At 21.9% G+C, this 22416-nt stretch overlaps 1 protein-coding gene across 1 annotated transcript; it reads right to left on the reverse strand.

Moving 5' to 3' along the window:
• Positions 1–7763: 7763 nt before the first annotated feature.
• LOC145830286 (uncharacterized) lies at positions 7764–8932 on the reverse strand. Its single transcript, XM_082938242.1, has 3 exons — positions 8800–8932; positions 8340–8449; positions 7764–7855 (listed from the first exon to the last, which is right to left on the reverse strand). The coding sequence occupies exons 1-3, from the start codon at positions 8901–8903 to the stop codon at positions 7764–7766; spliced, it is 306 nt and encodes a 101-aa protein (XP_082794368.1). The 5' UTR covers positions 8904–8932.
• Between the last annotated feature and the right edge of the window lie 13484 nt (positions 8933–22416).

A 22416-nucleotide genomic window follows, 5' to 3' on the forward strand; every position in this document is an offset into this window, starting at 1 on the left:
CAATTGCTCTCTTAAAGTTATGATTTATCATTAAGAGTTATAAAAGTTTGTTAATTTGACGATGTTTTATATACAACATCCTTTAAGATAAAACTTGTACATTAAAATAGATCATACAATTAACTTTAATTTTTTAATGCAGAAAAACACTAAATTTCAATTTACAGTAATATATAATTATATTTATCTATCTTAGATGTGTAGCTATTAGTTAAAACCTGAGTTGGAAAAAGTTTTATATTTTGCTTGATTACGAAAAGGTTCATATAAAAGTAATAAAAGTTTAAAAAAATGTTAGTTATATCTTCCTTAAAAATCCTACTAATAAAAATAAAACTTTTACGCGATACTTCACAAAAACACATAATTGAACTTGTTATGACTTATTGAAAAAAAAAAGTTTAATAAGTAATTACTTCGCTTAAAACTACTTCTGAGTAATGTACTGACAATAAGAGTTCTGTTGTGATAAATTGAATGTCAAATGTTTCTATTCTTAGCAACTGTTGCTAATAATAGTATTGAACTTTTTAAGGCTATACTATAGTTTTAAAGTGTTAAAATTGCATAATCAAATTGTAATTTAAGTAGGTTTCAAATAGTAAGTTGCTTACAGTTAATATTTTTATAGTCCATGTAAGTTTTTCAAAGTAACAAATTAATAATACTAAATAGAACTCTATATGTTTATCGTGTTTTTGAAGTAAGAACTATATTTCTTATGAACAACAATTTTTTTTCATATATGTTAAGATTAATTTTTTATTATTTTTGTATAAGACCTATATAATTATTTTTTAATTTTTCAAGAATTTAATAATTAATTGTCTAAATTTTTTACTGGTATTCAAGCATTAACAATTTAAGCTTATTTCAAAACTAAATTTTACAATTTTACTCAACTTTAAAAAAAATTTATTGATTACATTTGTAACTGCAAACTGTAAAACCTTTAAAATTTCGAAAAGTGAATATCAAATTAAAGTCTCAATAAAAAATTGTTTTAGTTTAGACATATAAATTAGTTTTAGGCTATGTTTAAACTTTAACATTAATGAGATTGGTTAAACTCAATGTATATTTTATAAATTAGATTTTTAATTTATTTAGTTAAGGACTATCATACTTATAATCAGAAATAAACTTTGTCTAGAACCAAGTATGTTAAGCAGTTTTGTTCTTATTGTAATAAGTGTACATACTTGATAATGTTTCGCTTAATTTTAGTGTGTTTTTCTTGGTAACAACGTCATTGAGAAATTTAATTTACATTTACAGAAAGTGTAATTTTTTTGTACAACGTAAAAAGAAGTTTCAATTATAAAGTATTTGGTGAAAAAATGCTTCTAAAAATGGTCTTTTAATACTTTTAGTTTGTATTTACAAAGTTTTGTAATATAAAGTTATACATTTACATCATTTATAATTTATCTCATTTTTATAGTTTGTACAGACGAAGTTGTTGTAATTTTCGCATAAGTTGAAATATAGTTTTATTAGCTTAATTAGCTACTTTTAACTTTGCTCAATTATAGGTAATGATAAAATAGCACAGTAAAATAATGTTTTAAACTTACAATATTTCAAAACTGTTTTATATACTTGCTTCTAAATAAAACAATATATATTAGTGAAAACGTTTAATTTTATCAAAAACGTCTTTATGTCGTCTTAGAATTTCTAAAATTTTGTCTATTTCAACAGTTTGTATTTGATTTTTAATATTTTTTTATTGGTCATTCAATATAAATAAGACCATCAGTTTGACATATTTTAGTCGCATGATAAATGAGTTCACAGTTTTATTTGTCAAGAAAACCAAACCTTTTATTAATTTTTGATTTTTTACATAATTTTTTTCTACTTTATCTTTTTTTTGTTAGATAGTCGATTAAACACTTATTCTATTATTTTTTAAATCATATAAAATTTAAGCTAACTAGAATATGTTTCTGACTATTTTTTTAATATACGTAAAACCAACACTAGTTTTTCTAAATAGTCACATAATCTTTTTCTTAGTACTTTTCAATTGTTTTTTTCAAACTTAACGTTTTACATGTGTATTAATATTTATTTTTATAAACAATCAGTTTGATTAAACACTTAAACCGTTTTGCACACTATCGTTTCTGAAAGTTTTCTATTTAGTTTAGAAAACACCACATTGTAGTAAACGATTAAAATAAAAGAGAACCAAGCAAAAATCAAAAGTTAGATTATACAAATTACCTATTCATTTGAAAACTAAAAAATATTTTTAATAAAACAGTCAGAACTTAATTGAAAACAGTTAAATTAGGTTACAATTGAATATTATTATTTTTTGTGCCAAAAACGATAACTAGCAAACAAAATAAATTTGTATGATCTTTTATTAGGAATAACTTATGTTGTAATTAATTTAGTTTATTTTTTATCTTTTTTTTTTCTTTTATAATCTTTATCTATAAAAAAAAAATATACTAAATCTTTATTTAGTTATATAACCTAAAAGAATTTGTAAGTTATGTTAAAAATTATTAATTTTTAATTTTTTTTAAATTTTTTTTTTAAACTGTTTTATAACATAATAATAAGTTTTATTAATCTTATAAAAATATAAATACAACAGTAAAACAGCCAGTAACGCAATTAAACTACTACAACTGAATACATATAGATTAGTGTAGTGTAAAGTTAACTAAGAACACCGTATAAAGAACCTTAAAAAATTCAGAATAGATTACCATCTGTTAGATATTTACAAACATGTTAAAGCTTCTCTATCATTGACAACTCTACTTTATACAAAGTCAAAACACTTAAAGATGCTTAAATTACAAGGTCCAAAAAATTCCACTATCTTTCCTAACATTTATATTAACTATAAACTAACTTTAAATTTTTCACTCAATATATTGTTGCGTACAGTTCTAGTTATGCTTATTTATTAGAATAAAAACTTAAAATTTGTTTTAAAGACATTTTGACTCATAAATGATTTTGTTTCTGTATAGTTTTTTTTTATTGAAGTAAACATATTTAAAAATCATTAATTAACTTTTTAAACAGTTTACCTCGCAGCTTTTTTGTTTTTAACAACCGAGTAAGAATTTCAATTGTTTCTGGGTGAAACTTAATTTTCAAAAAAAGCAGAAAAACAGTACTGTACTACATACCGCACTTAAGGTATTTTTGTATAAAAAAAAAACAATTCTAAGAAATTTAGTGGAAATATTTTTATGCATTTACTTTATTGTGGTGTATTTGAGTACCTGCAATTAATTAAACAGTTTTGTTATTTAAGAAAAAACTGATATAACGTTAGTTATACTTGAAAAATCAACTTTTTAAGAATTTTTTTATAAAATTTTTGTTATAATTTTTATTTTAATGTTCAAAAAACAAAATGTAGAAATTTATGATAATTCCTTAAATATCTTATATTAAACTAAAAGGTCAACTAGGTCATAAAATTTTAAGAAATGCGTGATTATTTTCAACAATTACATAAATGATAAGAATTTTTAAACATGGCTTAAAAGCAATTTAAAATTTGTTTTCATCGCAGAAAATTAGGTGAAATTTGTTTAAAAGGCCATAAATTATAGTAAGTGCGGTTATAAATAATTAACTGCATTTAATTAAGTGTTTTTCTAGGCTTATGAAAAATAAGTACTTTAAAAAGCCAAAACAACAATTTAAAATTTTTGGAACTTATTTAAAGTGCAAACCTTAGTCCTTATTAAAAGTTTAGAGACTTGCATTAATTACAGTCTTTAAATCTAATTTCACTAACTTATTTCACTTTATTTTTTAATTTTGTTTGTTGAAACTTTATTTTAATCAAATTACTACTTTCTTAATATTTTTAGATATATTTAACTTAATTAGTTGCAATTAATAAAACTATCCACGACGACCCTGATTTATTGAAGTTTCTTGGTAGTTTTTTAATTTTAATTTTTCTTTGTGTTTAGAAAACAAATAGAGTTTACTTTTAAGCTTCTGTAATTAATTAAGCAATTAAACTTGTTGTTTTAACCTTGATTAACCCTATTCTTTGATAAATAATTTACATAAAGAAACAGCTAGATAAAACTAAATGTATAATTGTTTTAACTTATTATTGTCTAAATTTTAATCAAAACTTAAAGAAATACATTAAGTTAAAAGTTAAATGCAATAGAATTTTAGACAACAACATTTTAAACCTAAAAAACTAAATGAGTTTAAATTAAGCCCAACCTTTTATTTAAAAATATTTTTTGCTTTAACTGTTTTCTTTTTTTTTCATTTGATTAAATATTAAATAATTTTTCTGTCTAAACTTTGAATAGTTTTGTATTTATACTTTATTTACAGATAGCCAAAACTAGAAATAAAAATTTTAGATTTTTATTCAAAAATTATTTATGAATTTAGTTACTGACTATAAAGTACATACTTTAAAAAAAACTTACTTTAAACTCGTAATTTTAAATTTCACAACACATTTCAACAGTTTTACAAAATATATTTTTTTATATAGATTTCAAAGTGATATTAATGGTTTTGAATAAAAATTTATAAAACCTTAGAATATCTTAGTAAATTTAAACCTATGTGAAGTAAAAAAAGTTATTTTTTAATATTAAGGGAACACTTTTTGTTTTATTAGTGTTATATATATGTTGTAATGTTTTAGTATATGTTTGGTTATATCAAATTACAATAATGTAGTTTTAATACAGTTGTTTTTAAAAGTAACTTTCTCTCAAACAAGTGAACTTTCTACTTTGTTGAATTGATGCTATTGTTTATTATAGGTTTAAGGAAAACTGTAAAACTTTCATAAGTTAGAAAAACAAGTAATTTAACTGTTTCAAACTTATTAAAACGTGTTTAAAAATTGTCTTTCGTGTAAATAATAAAGCTGTTATTTATTGTGCATTATTTTAACAACCTTAGAAATAATGTGCGCTTGAGTTTAATACTTAAACTTTTAATTCAAATCAACTGAATCAAAAATAATTAAAAGCTATTTAATTTTTGTAGTAAATTATAAACTTCTCAAAAGTTTAACTTTTTATATGCTTTACAAGACATATTAAATGATTATTTACAGAGGAAAATATGCTGTTGTTTAAAACTACTACAACTTGTCAACAGCCTGTCTTAAATAATATCTCGTCGTAGTACTGTGTAACTAAATTCAATACTTATCAGCCTTTTGAATATGATAAGTAATTATAAACTGTATAATGGTGTTACTTTATGTTAAATTAAATTTAGAATTTACTTTAAATATATCAATTTCAAAATAATATTTGCAGCTAGTTGAAAATCACAAAATATTAATGACTACTGAAAAAATTCAATAACATCTAGCTTAACTATCTCGACTTTTTTCAAACATACAAGTATATGTACTTTATCATAAAAAACCATGCACCACAAACTAAAATTTATATTTTGTTCTCTAATTCTCTTCCTTTTTTAATTTTATAATGTTCCATTAGCCTATTTAAACAACTTTAATTAATGATATCAATGAAAAATGAATATAAGGTAATGTTTAACAGATAAAACCGAATTGAAACCAACTTATACTTTGTAGTTAGTTTTTTCTTACAAAATTCAATACATCAATCTTTTATATTGTTTTTTAACTTGTTCGTTTGTCAAGTTTAATTTTATCGTAAGTAAAATATGACCCTTTATTGTGAAAATATATTCAAATAATTGAAGTCAGTTAATAATAAAAGTATTATCAAAAAAAAAATTTAAGAATTTTTTTAAGTTAATAGCACTTGTAAATGCACTTCTGAATTTTGTATGTGAAAAAAATTTAAAACTGTAACGAAATAATTATATGATTTAAGCAATTTTCGATCAAACAGCTATAAACTTTAAGTTAAGAGCTAACAAAATTTGTGCAAAATAAACTTCAATCAAAACCAAGATGTCTAAATTCTGAACTAATGCAGTCTGTAATATCAATAATTCAGTACGCGTATTAAACATAATTTTCCTTCCAGACATGTCAATCAGTTAACCAAAAGTTTACCGTGTGCTAGAGCTTCAACAAGTTAGCCGAAGTTAAAACAAGTTTAGAATGTTTCAATATTGTGATCTTTATACAGTAGGTTTAAAAGAATTAATATAATTTGCTTTTCAATAATTTGTAATAAAAGTAAGCTGCTAATTCACGTATGTTTATTATTTCTAATAAAACTATTTTAAATATCAAAATACTAATCTTAAAAGTTAATTTGACGAATTTGAAATGAGTTGTTTTTAGTTTTAAATAAATTAATGTTAAAAATAATATTTATTAAAAAGGTCTTTTTATTTTACTTTTAACTTATTAAATATACCTTTTGACATAGTATGCGCAAGAAGAATACGATATAAATTATAAGTTTTTATAATAAGTAGGAAGTTACTTTTCTAATTATTTTTTTAAACTTTTACATAAAACTAGTGTGAATTTCAAAAAGGACATAAATTTATTTAACATACATACACACAGTGTTTAATATTTTGAAAATTATCAAAAAGTTAAACAAAATTATACATTAAGATTCATAACATATTTAAATTTCTTTTTCAATAGCTTATTCTAATCGTACAGATCAGTCTGCTGAATTAAAATGTGGTGTTACATTGAAACTATTAACAGTTGTCAATCAGTTAGAATATGTATAAATTTCATCAAGTTTTCTGCGCAAGCGTAAGACACTCACAAGTTGTAAGTAAATACTTAAAAAAAAGTTATCTTCTGGTAATTTAGATACTTATATCTAACTTAAAGTTTTCAAAAAACTTACAATTTTTATGTATTTACTAACAGTTATGAATCTCATAATAGTATATGTTTAATATTTTATCCCTTATTTTTACCTTTAAGAATAAAAAATTAAAATTATTGGATAAACGTTTATGCTGAAACTTTGTTGAAGTTAAAACTGTTTATTGAAAATTGAGATTTTGATAAGGTTAATAATATTATGTATTAATTATACTAACAAGAATAATTCTTTGAGTGGTACAAGTAACAAAACAGTTTTATTAAACTAATTAGAAACTTTAAATAAAGTAAAAAAAAGTATAGTCAGTTACATATGAAAACAATCTTGTCAGAAATTTTAGGAATTTTTACTCAAAGTATACTTATTTTTATCATAATATAAAAGTAGTAATTTAACCAAATAGATTTAAAAAGAAAGATTTTAAAACTGCATGTATTGCATTTAAAAACTTTTCCTCTACTCATAAGACAAAAATACATTGCTAGTTAATAAATTATTATTCCTTATCCGATTTTTATGCTAGTAAAAATTACATGAAAAATTAAAAAAGAATTAAAGTTTGTAAAACGATGATCTAAAGATGACAGAATGAAAATTACCTACAAATTACGTCATATATTTACACACTGTAAATGTACTTAATCCGGAAGATTTTAATTTACATAACTGTATCTTTGTTTGCTGAACTTTTAACAAAAGCTATTTGTTTTACTTAAAATGAGTTTGAAAACACTTACTTTAATTTTTTTATTTTTTGCAAACTTTTATTTTGTTAACATTTTATTTACGTAATTCACAAGAAAATAGAAAAGCGCAAATAAATTTTTGTTTTATATAAATTAAGAGATTAGAATTTTTCAAAAAAGTTTTTCGTGACAGAAATTGTTTTAAATTTGTGTAAACTCTTTTTTATCTTGCATGTATTAATATTTTTTAAAGAATAAACTAAATAATACTTTTTACTAGAATTTTTTTCAATAAAACAATTTAGTAACATATTTGAGTGCATAGATGACACCAATGTGTTTTGTTTAATTTCTTTCGGAATTTTCTTTTTCTACCATTTCTACGATCTACAACTGTAAAATTTATTATGTTCAAAATGATCTTTAAAAAGTAAGTTTTTATAAATATACAAAGTGTATTCACTTAGTTAAATTTTAGTTTAAAGTTTTATTATTTGTATATGTATATTGTGTTTATATATTACAATTAAGTTCAAAATTAACTGATGATGTCAGAATTTTAATACATGTATTATTACGTACAAAAAAAAATGATTTTTTTTAAGAAAATTTAATAACTATCTTATTTACTTTTTTAAAATCAACAAAATGTAGTTGATGTTATTAAGACTTAATTAATTAATTGTTAAACATATAGCAGATAAACTATGTTCTAAAAGATTAAAACTGTTACACTGCTAGATGCTTTCTTTTTATAAAAACGTAAAACAAATGTCCTTTATAATTAGATTTATGTTCTTTTATTTTTATTTAGAAACTTGAAAACATTTTATCTCATAAATAAATGATCATAACTTCTATTAAACAATGAACTTACCATTATTAATAGATCTCCTTTTCCTAGTACCTCCCAATACATACGTTCTACAATGAGGTCCCAAATAGTTGCAGGTTTTGTACACAATTCCCCTACACTGTATATTCGAACTGTAAAATATAATTTACGTATAAGTATTAGTAGAGTTTTTTTTCAAATAAAGTAATGTCTTTTATAAAATAAATGAGCTTGTTTAGACAAAAATAATAGTTTTATAATTTTTTTTGACATACTTTTTAAACAAGTTCTTAATTGTTACATTTAGCTGATTTAAAACTATAAAACGTAAAAACGACTTTTAAAATGTATAACTTTATTGTTTTTAATATTTAAACTTGAAAATAAAACGTAATCGTGTTAATACTACCTGCAATTTTTTACTTAATTTAAAAAAATTTTTTTTTAGGTATATAAAGAGTTAATTATAAAATGACACAATGACCAATAAACAAAAATAAACCTCCATCTTATAGAGTTTACACTTTTATTTTGCATTGAAACAATTATTAGCACAGACGCTATCACGAAAAACACTAAATATTTTCTTTTTGTTGCAATTTTCATATTTATTAGTTTTAATTAAATAGTAAAAGTACTGTAAAAATAATAGTTGTTATTCTGAACTTCAAAAAATAATAAATTATGACTAGTTTTTTAGACAACAGAAAAGTTTTATATACAATCATTTTACTCGTTCTTTTTTCTTAAAGTTTGTCTTTTTATACTTTTTTTCTCAGAGTTTCGTTTTTGAAATAATTTTTTATGCTTTTTTTATTTCTTTTGAAATAAAGTTAAAGTATCTTAACAAAAAATAAGTTGAAGTTTTAACAACTAAGCAAACATATTTTAAAACAATTGTTTTTAATAAAACTGACTTAAAAAACACAATTAAGTATATACTTAAACAATTAAAAAAAAAACTGTAGGTTAGGTTGGTTAAGATCAAACTAATTTACTATATTTTTTATAAAAAAAACTTAAATTTAATTTAACATCCTTAATATGAAGCTTAATTCCTTTTTCTATGATAAAAATACAAAAATTCTTTATGTTCATCAAAATAAATACGTATTAAAGACTTACTTTGCTTTAAACAAAAAAAATGTCAAACTAATTTAAGAAAATATTTAGAAAAATATCTTACTAAATATTGATTTTATATATACGATACGTATAAAATACTACGTTTCTTGATAATTTGTACAGCTGAAAAAATTTTGTTACGTAAAACTATTGGCTTTCGAATTAAATTTTTAAATCAAACAAAAGCTTACGTTTTTGTGTAAATAAAATTTACAGTATTTTGTACTAACACTTTTAGAAATAATATTTCAAAAAAAAATTATGAAAAAAAAGTCTTTAATCAAATATAAGAAAACTTTAAACAATACAAAATATCATAAGCATTTAATCTTTTGTAAGTTACGTTTTCTTGATAATTTATACAGCTGAATAAAATATGTTGCGTAAAACTATTTGCTTTTGAATTAAAGTTTCAAAGCAAACAGAGCTTACGTTTTAGTATAACTAATGTTTACAGTATGACTTACTAATGGATATAAAACAAAAAATTGAAAAATAAAATAATATTAATATTTATTTATCAAAAAACGAAAGTCTTTTGTGCTTATATAAATAAGATTTTATTAGACTTTATGTAACATAATACTGTAAACTTTTTTTTTCTAACATGTTTCTTGTTAAGATGAACAGCTGTTTAAAATTTTTTAATATTTTACGTAAAATTATTTACTTTTGGATAAAAATTATACATCAATCAAAGGTTTCGTTTTTATGCTGACGTATGCAAATGATAAATATTACTACTGACTAATAAATACATAACAAATAAGCCTAAAGGATAAACAAATAATTAGTGTTTACTTTCAAAAAAACAGCTTTTAGCTACATAAAAAAAAAGTTTGTTTTAAATGCTTTTTTGTAAAAGAATAAATAATACTTGTAAATAAATTCTTTACTAGACAAAACAGAACTTGTCAATTAATTCATTTCAGAAAATTAAATACTTTTGTCAAACTAAATTAAATTTGCATATATAAAACTTTAGCATAGTAAAACTTCAACAGTAATCAAAACCAATTAAGATTGTTGTTTTATATTAACGTATACTTTTGATAACAACTTGTATATTTTGCTTAATCTGTAAAACCATAAAAATTAGCTTTTTGTTAGGAAATAAATAAAAAACTAGCAACAAGAACTCATCTATTAAGCTCAATTTAGAATTAAAATCACCATAAGTTATAATATTTAAAAGTTCAACTATGTATTAAAACTAGCATTTTTCTCACATTAAATAAGTATACCTAACGAGAATTGAAAATAAAAAGCTATTTTCTATTTTGTAAATGTTTTCTGTTTTAAACATTTACAGTTCATTAGTATGGTAAACTTTTTAATGTTAAACTTAGTTTAGCTTTGATTATTGTAATATTCTTCAAGCCTATACATATGTATAACATGTACTATTGTTTAAGTTAGTTTTAAAGAGATCAATATTTCATAAACACAATTAGTTTAAAACAAACACTGATATTACATAAGAGAAAGTATAAGAAGCAAAAACTAACGAACTAAGAACGTTTAACAAAGTGTTATAAAACAGAAGACATAAATTATATGTTCTAAAAAACAAAATAGTCAACCTAGAAGTTAAATACATACCAAGCCGAAGCTACAATTTTTATTGAAATTTCATTTATTATTACTAGTTTAAAAGTTTTAACATTTTGTAAACTTTGAGTGAAGTTATTCCTTAAGTTCATGATTTTTAGGCGATCGTAAGAAATATTAAAAAATATATAATTTAGTTGTAGCTATAAGTATTTAAAAAGTACAATAGTTAAATAATGTTATATTAACAAAACGTTTTTGTGTAAAAAATTATTTGCATGGATAAATATCTACTACTGAATGCAGTTTGACGCCCAAGCATCAAGTCTGAAACATTTGTACAACTTGTCTTGATTTTGATTTATCTTAATTTAAAACATATATGTTTAAAATCAAAGCCAAACTTTTCGACAAAGCAAGTACAGTTACGTCACCAGATACTTTAGATCTTTAATATTTGATTTCAAGTAAAAAATCTATTAGGTAATTTTACTACCAAACTTTTGAGTAACAAAAAGCTTAACTTGACTGTCTAAATTCAAAAACACAAAAACGGAAAATGTTTTTTATGTATTTAGACATTTTATTATTGATTTAATTTAAGTTTTTAAACAGGAAATACGTCGAAGATTAAATAAAATATCTTACAATCAACATTTACACTTGGTATAGGATGTTTTTAGAAATACACACTTTTAAATATTTCTTGTTTAAGAAATTAAAGAAATAATTGAATGTATCTATAAATGCTTTGATCATTTTTTAAGCCTCTAAAACAATTAAAAACAGTTTTCAAAAGACTTTACCATAAAATTGACAAGCGCATTAGGTTTTTGATAAACTTTGTAACTTAAGTATTTAATTTGTGTTACTATTTGATAGTAAAGCATGTATAAATTTTAAAATAACTTAGTTACTTAAGATCTTAGAATCTTAAAATATTTTTTTACTTTAGTTATATAAAAATTTATTTCTTTTATAAATTTAATTTACTCTCACCAAGTTAAATAGACTTATTTGGACTTTTTGTTTATTAAGTTGATAATAAAAGAAAAGATTTTGTTTAATTCAATTTTATATTCAATTGTTTCATAAGTTTTTGTTTTAATATAAAAGTAAAAACAAAATGTAGATTTGTGGTTTTAATTACCAAAATTTTTTTCTTTAGCACTTAATTGTAAAAATAGTGCTTCTTTGAAAAAATACCTTGTTACATACTTTAGAAACAACTAAAATAAAATTCCTATATATCATAAAAGTTTAAACAGCAATAATGATAATAATGACCAAGTCTATTGATAGTTTTAAGTGGTTATAGTATTTTGACTTGATGAAAAATTAAAAATTAACTGAAAAAAAGCTTAAATAAGTTGTGTGAAAGCATAAACTCAATCAAAAAATTTTACCATAATTACCAGTTTTATTTTAGTGTTGAAATCATACTAACAACTTAAAAAAAAACTGTTGTTATCATTTATCGAAGGAAGGGTAATAAGTATAACTACTTTGTTTTAATTAGGGCAAAAACTACTTGAAGTTATTTTTTCAATAAAAAACTTACTAACAATTGTAAAAATTTAAATTTCTAATTTTTTTTTTCAATTTTTAATTATAGCGTTAAAAAAGAAATGCTTAGTAAACAATCAATTACAATCTAAAGAAACACACTGAAACACAAGTTGTAACAAATTTTGCAAATTGTATATAACAAGGTCTAGGTTAAAAAATTACAAATTAAGTAGTGTTTAAATATTTGTAAATATAGCATGTTAAATATTTTTTATTTATATCTGATTGTGTATAATATCACATTTTTCGAAAGACTATACTATACAGACATTAATAGAGTTAACTGTATTTCAAACTTAGTATTACTATGTAGTTGTAAACTTTGGTTAAAAATAAATATTGTTGCTAAAACTTAAGTATTTATTATTTGTTTACTATATCTAATTTTTTAACTACTGCTTAATTAACTTCAAACCTTAAAAACCTTGAGTCACCTTTAAATCTTTAAACAAAAGTTGCTTTGAGTTTGTCTTAAAGGGGAATTAAGGAAAACGATACGGGAAAAAATGTATAGGTTTTAGCGTTAAATAACAACAACATATGTTTTGTAAGTGCAACTATGACTTTAGGTGTTTTAATCTCGAGTTTGTTTTCATTATTAACTAATGTTAGCATTAAAACTATGTTACGGCAGTTATATTTTCATTATTAATTTTATTGTTTGGTAGTAGAAATCTTAGCAAGCAATTTTATAGGATAACACAACAACAAAAATAAAAAAGTACTGTAAACATTTGTTGTTATGTCTGTTAGAAAATAGATTTAATAAACTCTAGTTAAGTATTTTTAATAAAGTTTTGTTCCGTATTTATTTTATTGTTCAATTTTTTACAACTTCAGATCTTCTTAGTTCTAGGATAATTTTGTTTTTTAGCCGTTTTGTTTAAGAAAACCAATGTGTTAAAAACCTTACTTATTTATTTGTTTTTTTGTTTGGAAAAACAAATTAAGAAACTGTTTTTTTTTTAAACTTTGATTGTAATGTTATCACTGACTTCATTACAAAGGTTTGGTATTATAATTATGATATAAAACTAACTTTTTCTTTATTGATTTAAATTTGATAATACATAAACTTCTTATTTGCTGAACTATGTGTTTTAGCTAAATTATAAATTAACTAAAACTAAATAAAATTTACGTAACAACAAAAAAACTTTAGTTTAACAATAAAGTTAAAATTTAACTTCAAGATCAAAATAATAGAAGCTTATGTCATAGGTAATAGCAAAATTTCACACGCTTTATATACGTCAATAAGCACTTATTTACCTTTTAAAAAATCATAAAACATGCTTTGATAGCTTTAAAACACTGATTAAATTCTAAAATCACTTAAAAGATCATTTTTATTCAAAATCATGCTACTAAATTACATCACCTGTTTTTTAGTAAATAAGTTTTATTTTACATCTTCTAAAAAAACACCTTTAACCTAACTGAAGTTTAAAAGTTTACGTCATATTTTTAGTCTTATAAAACGTTTAATTTTGTTCGGAAATTTGTTACACAATAGTATATTTTCTATCAAGCTAATTTGATTACAAAAAAAAAAGAATTTTAATTTAATTCTTGGTTTTATTGTAAATAACATTTCGGAGTTTTAAAACTTATAATTAATAAATTTATTTGGCTTGTCACAGTAGGCTATAATTGTTTAGTTTAGACTTAAACTATTACTTTTAATTAGATTTTTTATAAACTATATTTAAACTTTATACTAAAAGGTTACTGATATAACCAAAGAAATTAACAAAAATTAGAAAAATATGTACTAATTTTGAATATAAACTTATTCTAAAAACCATTATATAAATAGTATATATAAATATAGATAATTAGTTTTTTGCCTATGTATATTGTTAAGAAACTATCAACCGATAAAATTATTTTTTATATAGTTCTATAGCTCTGATTATATTTAAATTAGTTTTGTTTATATGAGTATAGTATGTATATATTTTATACTCACAACTTTTTAAGCTTTTTCTATAACAATTTTACAAGCAAAACTAAACTACTTTTAGATGCTTATTGATAAATTCAAATTACCTAATAATTTGATTAAATATTGCGACTAATTTCGCCTTGTTATATTTAGTTTTATCAACAATTTCAGTTTAGGTTTATTAAGTTACATTTAATTACTTTAATAATGTTACCATAAATATTTGCTTTATAAATTACATATTATCACAGATGTTCTTGTGCTAAAACTTTATTCCGACTAACGGCGTTTCACTGCTCTCAAATAAATTTAAGAACAGATCTACGGAGTCTATAAAATGTTAACACACATTAGAAAAAAAGCAGAAAAAAGCATGTATAATTATGTATAGTGTTTATCTAGGTAGTAACTATAAATGGACTTTATGGTTTAAAAACAAAGTTTGGGATAAGAGCGTAAAATTATAAAATTGTCTACAAAAAAAACAAATTTAATAAAAGTAGGCACCAACCTCAAAAAGCTCTAAGAATAGGTAAATTTTAAAAATGAAAATTAAATTGAGTTGTGCAGAAATGTTACGTCATAATAATTTTAACAAATTATTCAATAATTTATACAGCTTGAAAACATGAAGTATTAAACTTGCAAGAATATATAAGTTTTGTGAAATAAATTAGTACATAAATAGACAGAGTTATTTAAAGTAGAATCGTCGGTTATGGGGACAGATATTCGATAAATCTTGCCGCTTATTCAGAAGTAGGTCTTTATCTTCTGCTGCAATTACTGCTCTTTCTGTATTGCAAGTTGGGCAAATTCTACTTACTCCGTTGGATGTATGTTTTATCTTTGAAACAATACTCCACTCCATGTTTGGCCTTTTACCGTACCTGTGAAAAAAGCTCCAGACATAATCCGATAAACGCGTGCTTTGTTTTTTATTTATATTTTTAAAAGTATGTTTATGATTAGCATATCTATCCTTGAAACTACCTGCTGTACTTCCGATATAAATTTTATCTGGGCCCTTACTTTCAACTTTAACTTTATAAATTACATTTTTAATTAAGCAATTACCTTTTAATGGGCAGTTATCTTTGTTTAATTTACGGCAATTACATGTTTTAGGCATATTACTTAACTTATTACTATTAGGGTTAGCTGGTTTTGAATATTTATTTATAGTTTTATTGTTATGCATTTTGCTTATACTTTTAGCGCTATTATTATTTACTTGTTCTAAGTTTTCTTTTATCATTTTAGAAATACTTCTAGTTATACGTTGATTATTATAATCTACATTATTGTTAGTATTATTGATATCGATATTTTCATTATCATTAATATTAATGTTTAAAGTTTTAATATGTTTTACATTATTGTTACCATAATTAAAATTTTTACTATTAGGATTATTATTATTATTACTGTTATTAAAATTATTATTATTATTATTACTGTTATTATTAATTTGATTAGTATAATTAGAAATATTGTTCATATCTACGTTATTACTAACTTTATTACTAGAGTTATTATTTGTATTAGCTTTGATATGTCTATTTTTAAAATTTGAAATTACTGTCTTGTTGTGCGATTGTATTAAAGTTTTAACATTACTCATGCAACTATAAGAAATTTTAAATTTATAAGAAATATAGTTGCATGAGTAATGTTAAAACTTTAATACAATCGCACAACAAAACAGTAATTTCAAATTTTAAAAATAGACATATCAAAGCTAATACAAATAATAACTCTAGTAATAAAGTTAGTAATAACGTAGATATGAACAATATTTCTAATTATACTAATCAAATTAATAATAACAGTAATAATAATAATAATAATTTTAATAACAGTAATAATAATAATAATCCTAATAGTAAAAATTTTAATTATGGTAACAATAATGTAAAACATATTAAAACTTTAAACATTAATATTAATGATAATGAAAATATCGATATCAATAATACTAACAATAATGTAGATTATAATAATCAACGTATAACTAGAAGTATTTCTAAAATGATAAAAGAAAACTTAGAACAAGTAAATAATAATAGCGCTAAAAGTATAAGCAAAATGCATAACAATAAAACTATAAATAAATATTCAAAACCAGCTAACCCTAATAGTAATAAGTTAAGTAATATGCCTAAAACATGTAATTGCCGTTAATTAAACAAAGATAACTGCCCATTAAAAGGTAATTGCTTAATTAAAAATGTAATTTATAAAGTTAAAGTTGAAAGTAAGGGCCCAGATAAAATTTATATCGGAAGTACAGCAGGTAGTTTCAAGGATAGATATGCTAATCATAAACATACTTTTAAAAATATAAATAAAAAACAAAGCACGCGTTTATCGGATTATGTCTGGAGCTTTTTTCACAGGTACGGTAAAAGGCCAAACATGGAGTGGAGTATTGTTTCAAAGATAAAACATACATCCAACGGAGTAAGTAGAATTTGCCCAACTTGCAATACAGAAAGAGCAGTAATTGCAGCAGAAGATAAAGACCTACTTCTGAATAAGCGGCAAGATTTATCGAATATCTGTCCCCATAACCGACGATTCTACTTTAAATAACTCTGTCTATTTATGTACTAATTTATTTCACAAAACTTATATATTCTTGCAAGTTTAATACTTCATGTTTTCAAGCTGTATAAATTATTGAATAATTTGTTAAAATTATTATGACGTAACATTTCTGCACAACTCAATTTAATTTTCATTTTTAAAATTTACCTATTCTTAGAGCTTTTTGAGGTTGGTGCCTACTTTTATTAAATTTGTTTTTTTTGTAGACAATTTTATAATTTTACGCTCTTATCCCAAACTTTGTTTTTAAACCATAAAGTCCATTTATAGTTACTACCTAGATAAACACTATACATAATTATACATGCTTTTTTCTGCTTTTTTTCTAATGTGTGTTAACATTTTATAGACTCCGTAGATCTGTTCTTAAATTTATTTGAGAGCAGTGAAACGCCGTTAGTCGGAATAAAGTTTTAGCACAAGAACATCTGTGATATACATTCCGATAAGCTTAGCTTATCAGGATCTCCAGGATTTAACGCCTTATAACGTTACATCTTATAAATTACATATTATAAAGAATGAAACTTTATGTTTTCTCTACTGAAATATTTTTACCAAAGTTAAATTATTTTTATTAATTTTATTGAGAATTAAAGCCTTGTGTTAGTAAGCTCTTATTTAGACTTTTATATTAGATTAAATACAAGAAAATTAAGTATTAAAGTAGAAAACTTTTTAAACTTTAGTTTTCACAAGTACAGTTTAGTTAGTCCTTTTAGTTTAATTACATATTTTTACTGTTATGAATAAACAAATAAACATTATAAAGCAAATATTTATAACAAACCGACAATATTAGTGTTTATTGAGCAATTTTGTATAGAAACAATTACAAAAAGAACTCGTTTTCAATTGTTTTAAGTGTAGTGGAAAAAGAAATAGTAACATTTCTTTTAGAAACAAACATTTATTTATTACATATTAGCCTAAAGAAAAGCCTATTACAAGTAATTTTTTGACAAGACGTTAAACTGTATCCAAGTAGTGGACGATAAGATATCCGAAAAGTTTTTTTGTACACTAGGTCATTGGACCAAATAATTCGAGTGAATTCTTTCGTTCAATATAGTACTGCTTTACAAAATGAATATAAACAGAGTGAAAAATTATTTTATTAGTTTTAGTACAAATACTTACTTAAAATTTTAAAAATATTTTTCTTTAAAAAAGATGTTGTAATAGTTTAGTTTGAAAAACTTTTGTTTAAAATCAATACACTTAAGCTGCCTTTTTTTTATCATAATAAATTTTTAAAACAAAAGTTTTTATGTGTTGATAACTTTAATAGTTTTTCTTAACTGTTTACATATTTTTTTTCAGTTTAAAAACTAGTTTTTTGTTTTTCTTAATATTTATTTATTATATCTATTTTATATATTTATCTATTATTAATATAAAGATTTATTAACATTAGATTCCTTACAGTTGATAAACTACAACAGACCGTTTAAATATAAATTAATTAAGAAAAAAGTTATAATTTTGTTATTTAAGACAGTTAAGTGTAAAAAAATTTATAAAATAATTTGTCGTATGCTTTTTAGGTTCCTATATGTCCTATATGTTTAAGTTTATACTTATGTTAAAGGTTTAAAGTATTCATTATAACAAAACACTTACTTATTTGTTGTTTGTTCCAAGTATAGTTCTTTTATACTTTTATTGATGTTTTTTTTTAAAGATAGTATATTCTTTAAACTACTCTAAAGACAAGTTGTTCAAGTATGCAACAAAACGTTTAAGTACATGCCAAAAAGTTTTATTCATATTATAAATAATTCAGATTGTGCAAAGAACTATAGTGATAGTAACTTTTCAATTATAAGTAAAGCTTGTAACGATTACCACTTAAGTGTTTTAGAATCTTTATTTATAAAAACATGCAAACCTAATTTGTGTAAGCAACAATACGTTTATAAATATAACGTTTATAAGTTGTTAAAGATTAAATTAAAAGAACGTTTTTGAAGTAAACTTTTTTTTAATTTTATTTGAATTTTGTCGCTTATTTTTTATTTTTATTGTTGCTTATCTTATTTATCTTAGTTGCATATGTAGTACTAAAAAGTTATATACTAAGTTAAGATCATAATTAAATCATATTAATAACTATAAAAGTTGTTATAATGTTTTCTACTATTTAGTTATGAGCATGATAAAACTATAACTGTACTTTTATTCTATAACAAGTTTTTTACGTATAATAATAAATCAGTACACTCAATTGTTGTTTGATAAACTTAACAAAAGAAAACTTTAAAAGTTTTTATAAATGTTTAAATATAGTATATTTTGTAGAAAAAATTTTTGTAAGCAAATTGAAAAATTTGAAATTTTAATATTAAATGAACACACTTTTGAAAAAAAGGAAACCAATTCACAATAAAGTTCAAATTGAGGTCAATATATGAACTTTGTACTTTAAGTTTCGAAATATAAGAGGATTAAGTTTGTTTAGTAAATAAAGTTTTATGCGAATTTTGTTGAGTGTTAAATTTTAAAATTACGTCATTGATACAAGTTTCTCAAATTTATAAAGATTTAGCTTTATAAATTATTTAACTTTGAACTAAATCAAAGCTATATAAAACTTTAAAACTTTATTTATTAATTTATAGATATAAAAAAAACTAGAAACTAAGATAACAGTTTTATGTAAAAACAGCAAACTTTAATGCTTTTATACTCAATATTTATTATAAATTCATATGTTTTAAGCAAAATTATAAGTCTTATGGGTACAACGCTAAACTTTTATAGTTTTGTTTACGAGCCGTTTGAAATTTCAAATAAAATACGTTGAATAATGAATTCAAAAGTGATTACTTTTATTAACAACTTATCAAAAAAAAAAAACTACTTTTTACTCACTGTTAAATAAAACACATTTATCATTTATAATTGTTTTTATTAACTTAAGCAATAATAAGTTACATCTCATTGTTCGTAGTTTGCTAACTTTGTTCGCTAAAGTTTCTCAGTATTTATTATATAAGTTTTTAAATATAAAATTTAAATACAATTTCTTTTTAATAATGAGTTTGTATTAATTAGATTTTTAAAAAAGTAAACTCTGTTGTAGTAAAAGCTTTAAAATTTTTGTATTAAATTTTTTAAACACATTACTAGTTTTTTTTTCATCATTCTTGAAAGAATCATTTTTTTATACTTTTACAGTCTTAAAAATAACTAGTTTGCCTTATTAAACTTAGCTCTTTAAACAGTTATAAATGCTTAATGTTTTATTGTGTTAAAAAACTGCAATGTTTAATTTATGTTAAACAAATGCTTAAACTCTAATGAAAAATTTTATATTTTTGAACTATGATGCAATAAAGTTTTCCATGTTTACTTTTAAGTAAACCGCACAATTGACGTCAAGAACTTCTTAAATTTATTTAATCCTTTAAAAAGTCAAATTTAATAAAAAAAACTGTCTTCTTCATAACACCTTAAGAAATTTTCAATTCAGTTTTCAAAATTCAAACGTTAAGACAAAAATGTATTGACTTTTCAAATGTTACATTTAAATCATTATCTAAGTATTACGTATCTTATGCAGTTTAGGTTGTTTTATCACAATTGCAATGTTTAAAAGATAAAAAACAAGAGATTACAAATAAACAAGATAGTAGAGTTTTTTTTATTTATTGTTATTACTTTATTTATTAACTTTTCAAATTCGTCAGTAGAAAGTAGTTTTTTTTTTTTTAACAACAATCTCCTTCACAAACTTTCTCCATACTTAAGTCAGTTTTCATTAGTGTTGAAAGCACGTTAACTTTAGACTAAATAACTTATCATCGACAACCATTGTTGATTAAATTAATTTTATTATCGATTTTTATGATAAACATAAAAATATAAGATTTAACTTTATATAATACATAGATTTTCTAAACTAAAATTGGGTAATTATTAGTCAAGTTTATTAAAAGAGTACCAGTAAAGTAGTAATAGTTTAAAACTAAAATTTTTTTTAAGCAAAATACTTTTTGATTTTTACAAATGCTATAACACAAAATTTAAACTGAGAACTTAAAACTTATAATAAACTAAGATTCTAAACTGGTAGTTATTCACACCAACTAAAACTTGCATCGATCAATAAAATTAATTAAGAGACTCACTGATTATTTATGTAAAACAATCTATAGTTTTGATTTGTTTAGTTTATTAAAGTGCATATTTTATAATAAGAGATTTAAACTTTTCTTTGTCGTAGTTAATATAAAAAACATTTTTCAAAATCTAAACCTAAATGTTTGAAAACAAAACTTTTGGTATAACAAAGTTTAGAATTTTTTTATTGTTGTCTTTTTTTTTTGTTTTAATAGTATTTTAGAAGTTAAATAAATTTAAAAAAAAGTTTTATTTCTTCTACTTACATAAAACAATTAGAGACCTATTAGAAAGACAATAAAGACCTATAATAATTTTTACTTAAAATAATATGGTTGGAGCTACTTATCTATAATAAAAGTTGTACACTAATTGTTACTAAAACTTTTAGAAAGTTTGTAGCAATCAAAAACATATTATTAGTAAACCAATTGATAACATTATGATGTCTTAAAAGCGTTGTGAAATATTGTTTTTATTGATTTCTCCGCTTCAAACTTTAGTTTTGATATATTAGTTGTAAAAAATATTTTAATGGCATTTAAAAAAAAGATATTTTTGTTGGGTAAGCAACTTTTAACGGTATAACCTATTTATAAAACTTAAACGAACAACAAATTATTTTGCGTAATAAATAAGACGTCAACATTATCGCTTATTCTTTGAAAGTTTTGCAAATGCAAATACAATAGCTTAAACTTTTTATAAAGAGTTTATCTTTATGCAACTAAAAATTTAAAATATTACGTTCAAAATTACTTAAGTTGAATAAGAACTTATAAATGCAAAATAAATAGTTAAAAAAAAGTTTCTACGAAATATATTTTTTTAGTTTTTTATGAAAAAATTCAAATTAAAATGTTTAATTTAAAGTTATATACATTGTTTATATATTAATTTAAACAAAGCATACCATTTCTGTCAAACACAGTGGGTTTAAAAAGCATTTAAATTTTCTTTCTACTAATTTCATCAACAAATTACTGTGCTTTGTTTGAAACAAAAACACTCAAACTTACTTAGACTACTTTATGTGTGTTTAACAGGCTCAGAAACAACAATTTCTTATTGCAGAATTCATATATATGCTTAACAAGGTAGGTAGAATTAGACAGTACAATAAAATAATCAGTAGTGATAAACAATTTTTGACAACAAACAACTAAATTTTATAGAAATATAGAAGAAAAT

Source organism: Thalia democratica, chromosome 2, assembly GCF_965202585.1.
Source record: "Thalia democratica chromosome 2, ktThaDemo2.hap1.1, whole genome shotgun sequence".
In the NCBI taxonomy this organism is placed as follows: domain Eukaryota; kingdom Metazoa; phylum Chordata; class Thaliacea; order Salpida; family Salpidae; genus Thalia; species Thalia democratica.

Coding starts and splice junctions, on each gene's coding strand:
- LOC145830286 (XM_082938242.1), bottom strand. CDS start 8,903: ATGAAAATTGCAACAAAAAGAAAATATTTAGTGTTTTTCGTGATAGCG. Junction 8,450..8,799: donor GTAAACTCTATAAGATGGAG/GTTTATTTTTGT, acceptor TATATTTTACAG/TTCGAATATACAGTGTAGGG. Junction 7,856..8,339: donor AAGGAGATCTATTAATAATG/GTAAGTTCATTG, acceptor TAAATTTTACAG/TTGTAGATCGTAGAAATGGT.